The sequence below is a fragment of the Cupressus sempervirens genome, chromosome 1 (genome assembly GCF_028749045.1).
Source record: "Cupressus sempervirens isolate cs-2001-9-10 chromosome 1, ASM2874904v1, whole genome shotgun sequence".
Taxonomy (NCBI): Eukaryota; Viridiplantae; Streptophyta; class Pinopsida; order Cupressales; family Cupressaceae; genus Cupressus; species Cupressus sempervirens.
Window position 1 is genome coordinate 708,910,382 of NC_143118.1, and position 5,810 is coordinate 708,916,191.

General features: G+C 35.9%; 1 protein-coding gene across 1 annotated transcript; it reads left to right on the plus strand.

Moving 5' to 3' along the window:
* The first annotated feature begins 4,112 nt into the window (after nucleotides 1–4,112).
* On the plus strand, nucleotides 4,113–5,162 carry LOC149579923 (non-specific lipid transfer protein GPI-anchored 5-like). The gene is made up of 2 exons (XM_089812722.1): nucleotides 4,113–4,548; nucleotides 4,657–5,162. The coding sequence occupies exons 1-2, from the start codon at nucleotides 4,200–4,202 to the stop codon at nucleotides 4,824–4,826; spliced, it is 519 nt and encodes a 172-aa protein (XP_089668848.1). The 5' UTR covers nucleotides 4,113–4,199; the 3' UTR covers nucleotides 4,827–5,162.
* Nucleotides 5,163–5,810: the final 648 nt, after the last annotated feature.

The following is a 5,810-nucleotide window of genomic DNA, read 5'->3' on the forward strand; positions in this document are numbered from 1 at the left end:
GTTGGATAAGCATCAAGAGCATGGCCATTAGAGTATCATCATTTTCATTATTTTGTCTTTTCCTAAGACTGCTCCAAACAATCATGAACTTCTCCAATGCTATTTTTAACTAATATCTTTCCTTTGATTGTCGGTCCCAAGTAAGGCCATTGGATATCTTCCATCTTCCCAGTCTAACCATAGCATACTAATGAAAGTATTAAAATTTAATATAGTTTAACTTGACTATGATTAATATATAGATTTCAATGTTAGTGCTTAACAAGGATCCTTTGAGACTCAACAAGTGCTCAACTTTTACCATTAAATAGCATTTCATTCCTACATTTCCAAATAACCCAAAGTATTTCCATGAAAAGAAAAGACATAAAAATATATTATGATTTCCTAAGGCTCATGACATGGCTAGTGAACAACTTATAAATACTAATATTGCCATTAATAAAAAGTGCACCAACATTAGAAATTTCATAAGAAAGTGTAAATTAATAAAAATAGGCACTCCAAAGTTAAAGGATCCCTCCATAAAGTGGAAATGCTTCAATCGATTTTCTTGTTTAACTAGAAGTGTGTAGAGATGTAATCTCTATAAGAAGACTTCTTTCATTGATTAAACTTATCTACACTATATGGAATCTAACTTATTTCTCCATAAGGTTTTGAATGCCCCCAACAAGAGTTGGTATGAATTAAAATGCCATTGTTTTCTATTAAAATGGACTGGATATAATGACTTTAACCTTTGAAAGGGTTGTGTCATTAGTCTACTTGAATGATAAATATAAATCATCATCAAAGATACATTTTCTAGCATGGTCAAGTTCCTTGTAGCTTTCCTTAAGGATAGAGTATGTTTTCCACTAGGATTGGTAGATATGGGCCCATTGTTTCTTCCTTCCCATACAATAAACTACTTATCCTAGATAATATCTTTCAAACATCTTATACCTATATTCTATCTGACATTTGTTCAAATTTTCTTAGATCTAAGACATAGGGTTTTCCTTATGAATGAGATTCCACCAAATGGGCCTTTTCTCATAAAATTTAATTGTTGGTGTAAGTCACATTATTCTAATAGATATAGATTCTTACCTATTCCTATCATTTCAAAATCATTTTAAATAGATTAGATTCACATATTTTAATAGTGAAGGATCCAGCAATTAGATCTTCTAAAAATTTTTTTTTTTAAAGAAGTTCCTTTATAGTGAGAGGCTCTTCACATGTTATGACTAATTAACATTTTTCAAAATTATTGTCCATGAAGACCATTCACATCTCCTTTAGAAACTAAAAAGATGTCTTTATTTATAATGTCTTTAACCTAACCCACTCCCCTTGTCCATATGATTATTCATGGAGCACAACTTTTATTTGACGGAGTGTCTTTTCTTGTTTCCTTGACTATATAACCATAAATTATTTCTAATAATTTTTGGAATAATATTAAAGAGATATTAAGAGAATAACCATGCTAAGAAATAGTATATATTATATAAAAAAAGAATATATTAACAAATCTAAACTATTATAGCCTAAAAAAATCATTGGCTATCCCATACATTCATCTTTTTTGTCAACCATAAATCTAATGGTTTTCCACATGTGTTGATAGAGAAATTGGAAATATCACCTAGGTATATGACCTAGTGATTGTACCCCTAAACAATATGATATTAATGAACTAGTTAGTTGAGAAGGAACTCAGTGAAGACATGGGTATCAACGAATGCATTGAACTAGATAAGATTGAAGAGTGTATCAAGGATAGTGAGGTGACTTGGGTTTATCTATAGGAAGGTGTTTTTTTTTCATTCTTGAAAGGCGTCGGAGGGTACGAAGAGCATGTGTCCTTGCAATTCGTCAACACCTAGAGTAATAGGAAGGTGAACATTAATGGGGTTGTATTTGAAATGATGGAGGAGCTCGTCAAGACATTTGAAGGGTTTTCTCTCATGCGTAGTAGTTGGTGTAAGTAGGCAAGGGTTTATGATGAAACCAGCTTGAGAAAATTATTCTACCCCAAGGAGGATCATGTTTGTATGAGGGGTGGTTTTTGAAGGTACAACCTACCCAAACCTTGGGACATTGTGTGCTACACCAATATGCACTACATAACTCTCAAAGATTAGTTTAAGGTACTATATTATTACTATTTTCCTATTCTAAAAAAATTTATGAGCCAAGACCTAATTTCCTTCCCACACCTTATATTGTATTCGATGGAAGATAGTGTGTTTAATGTGATGAAAAAGAGGGAGGAAGGAAGACTCTTTGATATTTTGCACAAGGAATTTATGTTTAAACTTTACAAGTTCCAACTTGCCCTCAACCTACCTCTTCTTGTTAACCTTCTTGCCGCTATTACTCCCTAAGTCTCCATGGACCCTAGCCCTAGTTCAGCCTTGAAGAAGGTGGCATGGACAAAAATCCCTTAAGTAATAGGAAAAACATCAGCGTTATTGACTCTAATACTAATATTGGGTGGAGTAATAAGTTGAGAGGAGGTCTGGCAAAAGGGTGAAAATAAAAAAAATTAAGACACCCCTCAAACAAGATGAGAGTTCTGAGTTCATGGATAGTGAAAGGAGATCCACTAGAAGAAAGAAAAAGTTCATGCACCCTAGTTTAGTGGGTAAGGAGGTTCCAAGCCCATCTCACATTTTGAACACCCTAGAAGACAACACATCATTGGATAAATGCTTAGGAGAAGATATCACATCACCAATGAAGGATGCTACTAAGAGCAGGGGGAAGAAGGGGCATGATAGCCATGAGAAGGATTAGAGTAAAACCTAGATGGAAACACTGAAGAATTTGATTCATGACCTGGCTAATAATCATGAAACCTTGTGCCAAAAGGTTGAAGCCCTTGTGGAATTCTCTACTAAAGTTATGCACTTAGCGACCACCACTCTTTATTTTCTATAGGTGAACAAGGGCGACAGAGACAAGGGAAAAGAGAGTGAGACCACCCGCTCTGTCTACAACTTTCTAGCAGATGATTGATCTAAGACTCTGTTGGAGAAACCCGTCAACGACGAGGTGGACAAACCAGCCATGGAGGATCGCAATGAAAAGGAGGACGAGGACTTGGAGGAGGAGGGGCACTAGCCCCCATGATTGCTTTTGTTTTATTTTGTTTAATGCTATGGTTAAAAATGAAGTATATTCCCTTGGTGGAATTTTTAGTTGTTGTGGATATTAATCATTTTATAAGAAGTGCATGTAATCTTGATTGTTGGATTATTTATTGGCATAGTATTTATGTTAGGGGTAGTACATTGGATACTGATATTTTGAAGGATAATGTTATGGGATTAAATGTTACAATGTTTTTGATGTCTAGAAAAGGGATTAGTTAGATAGTAGGGAGTAACTATTGGCTGGCCTCCAGCCCTATGTACCACAGGGTTAGCCCGCATCTTTGGCTGCTATCTAAATACACCAAAAACTAACTTAATAGAATAAATTCCATATTAACCATATATAAAATTCTAGATTAACCACATATAACCATTCTCACTTAAACAAATAAAAATTAAATAGAAATCGCTATGTATCATGTAGGACAATTAGATATGATAAATATAAGACATGGCTGTCCTCCACACAAAAATGCCTTTGACCAAAATTGAAAAAATCTAAAACTCAATAGATTTTGTTGAATTTTTCAACATTGTTTCCACATAATGTGTGTATGTTTTATGATTTGTAATAACTGAAGACATAATGACTTGCCGTTGAAGCGAAGCAATTATGATTGAGAATTTTAAATATTAAATATTATGTCGTTAGCAGTTTAGTTGCGAAGTAGAGCAGTTGGCTACCAATATTCTTGCTTCTCCCTTTAAAAAATGGCCTTGTTACCGCCACTGAACAATCAACCGCGAATATAGGAGCGCCAACTTCTCATTTCGTTATGAACCGTTCGAAACAAGTAATGCCACAGTCAAGATATGTGTAAAAAAACAAGAATAAACTATTTTCTAGGAGGCCATTGGACTGCAAGCTTTGGTATGGTGGATAACCATCTTTGGAGTGGCCCCTCAAATTCTCCGTTAAAACATCCCCACCCATTCTATTCTATGGCAGAACACGCAGGACACTCTATTTGGATATAGCAATTTGTGAGGCCTCTGATTCTTTCTACCAAATAGCATAACGAGATTTAGTTTGTCTTGTTTTCAATTTCAATGGCGGGATCAAGTCTAACAGGGACACAATTGACGCCCTTAATCGTTGGAATGTTGAGCGTAGTGGCCCTGATGTCTTCTATAGGAAAGCAAGGGGCGATGGCGCAGTCAAGCTGTAGCAGCGCCCTCGTGAGTTTATCACCGTGTCTCAATTACATCTCGGGAAATCAGACGACCCCATCTCAGGGGTGTTGCAGCGCCCTTTCTTCTGTTGTCACCAATAACGCTCCATGTCTTTGCCAGCTGCTTTCCGGTAATAATTCGCTGGGGATTCCGATTAATCAGACAAGAGCTCTCACCTTACCCGGCCTGTGCAAAGTCAGCACGCCACCTGTCAGCCAATGCCAAGGTAAAATATTGTATAATTTACTTTCTGTTGACGTTTAAATTCAGAGGGTGTAAAGTGTATGATGGTTGTTATTGATATTAAAGTGTGTGTTTGTGCGTGCATTTGCAGGTTCAGGGGCTCCAACAACTTCTCCTTCTACCAACACTTCTGGTACTCCGACAACGGAGTCACCCCCGAATTCGAATCCCACACAGAACAACTCAGCATCCAACACATTTGGATTACCTGTGTTTAAGCTCGCGGTAATGGCGATGGTGTTAGTTATAGTTATGATTTGAAGGAATATGCAAGTTTCAGCCGTCGTGTCATAGCGATATAAGGACCGTGATCCTTTTTCTTAGAATTCGATTTTACTGCTGCTTGTGTACTGTTCAAATAAATATTCTATTTGATTTTGTAGAAAGTCATTTCAAATAAATAATAAGCCCTTCGGAGCTAAGCTAGATTGTTTTTCATTCAAGCAAGCCTAGGATTTATATATATCTGAATTAATTCCGCATTGAGTTTAGCTACTGCCATAATAACTTGTCACACAAACCTTTGTGAACTGATAATGGCCAGTTGAGATATGTATGATTTCATGAGTTACAAGAAAAATGTTGAATTTGAAGTTCGACCCGTGCACACTGGGATTTGAATTTGGCTTATAATCTCGAGTAAATCCGCTGTTTTCACTGCATTTGTAGGATTCATATGTGAATTAATTTTTTATTGAGTTTCTTAATTACAGTTACTTGTCACACAAACATTTGTTAATTGATAACGACCAAATCATATTTAAGCCGATAGTTAAACTTATTTCTATCGGGCTTGCCACCGGAATGTTGTGTCGGACGCCGTGAAAAACAAACCGGGCTTCCAGGCTGCTCGCACTGTAAACTATTGCATCCGCATTGAAGTATCTACCAAGCCTTATATAGTTATACTCCATGGTCAACAAGAGTCCGAAAATCTCACATATCCATATTTTAAACAAATCATAATTTAATTATATACAGAGGAGAGAGGCTAGTGCAGATAGAGCTCCGTGGACCACGATGCCTCGTCTAGCAGCATTCTTGGTGCATATTTTCAGCCTTTGTGATGTGGAGTATTGTCAAGATGTCGGTTATGGTTATCAACAATCTCTAGCTACACAATATTTGTCAGAAAATGTATCTTTTTTTCAAAAATATACAAAGGGTACAAAATAAAACTTGTTTCAAGCTCTTAATGTATAGCTTTAAAAAAATAGCTTTTAATATTTAATATAACAAATTATA

Bases quoted from the DNA above. Each gene is read 5' to 3' on its own strand.
- LOC149579923 (XM_089812722.1), top strand. From the start codon at position 4,200: ATGGCGGGATCAAGTCTAACAGGGACACAATTGACGCCCTTAATCGTT. The intron at 4,549-4,656 runs GTAAAATATTGT...GTGCATTTGCAG, and splicing joins ACCTGTCAGCCAATGCCAAG to GTTCAGGGGCTCCAACAACT.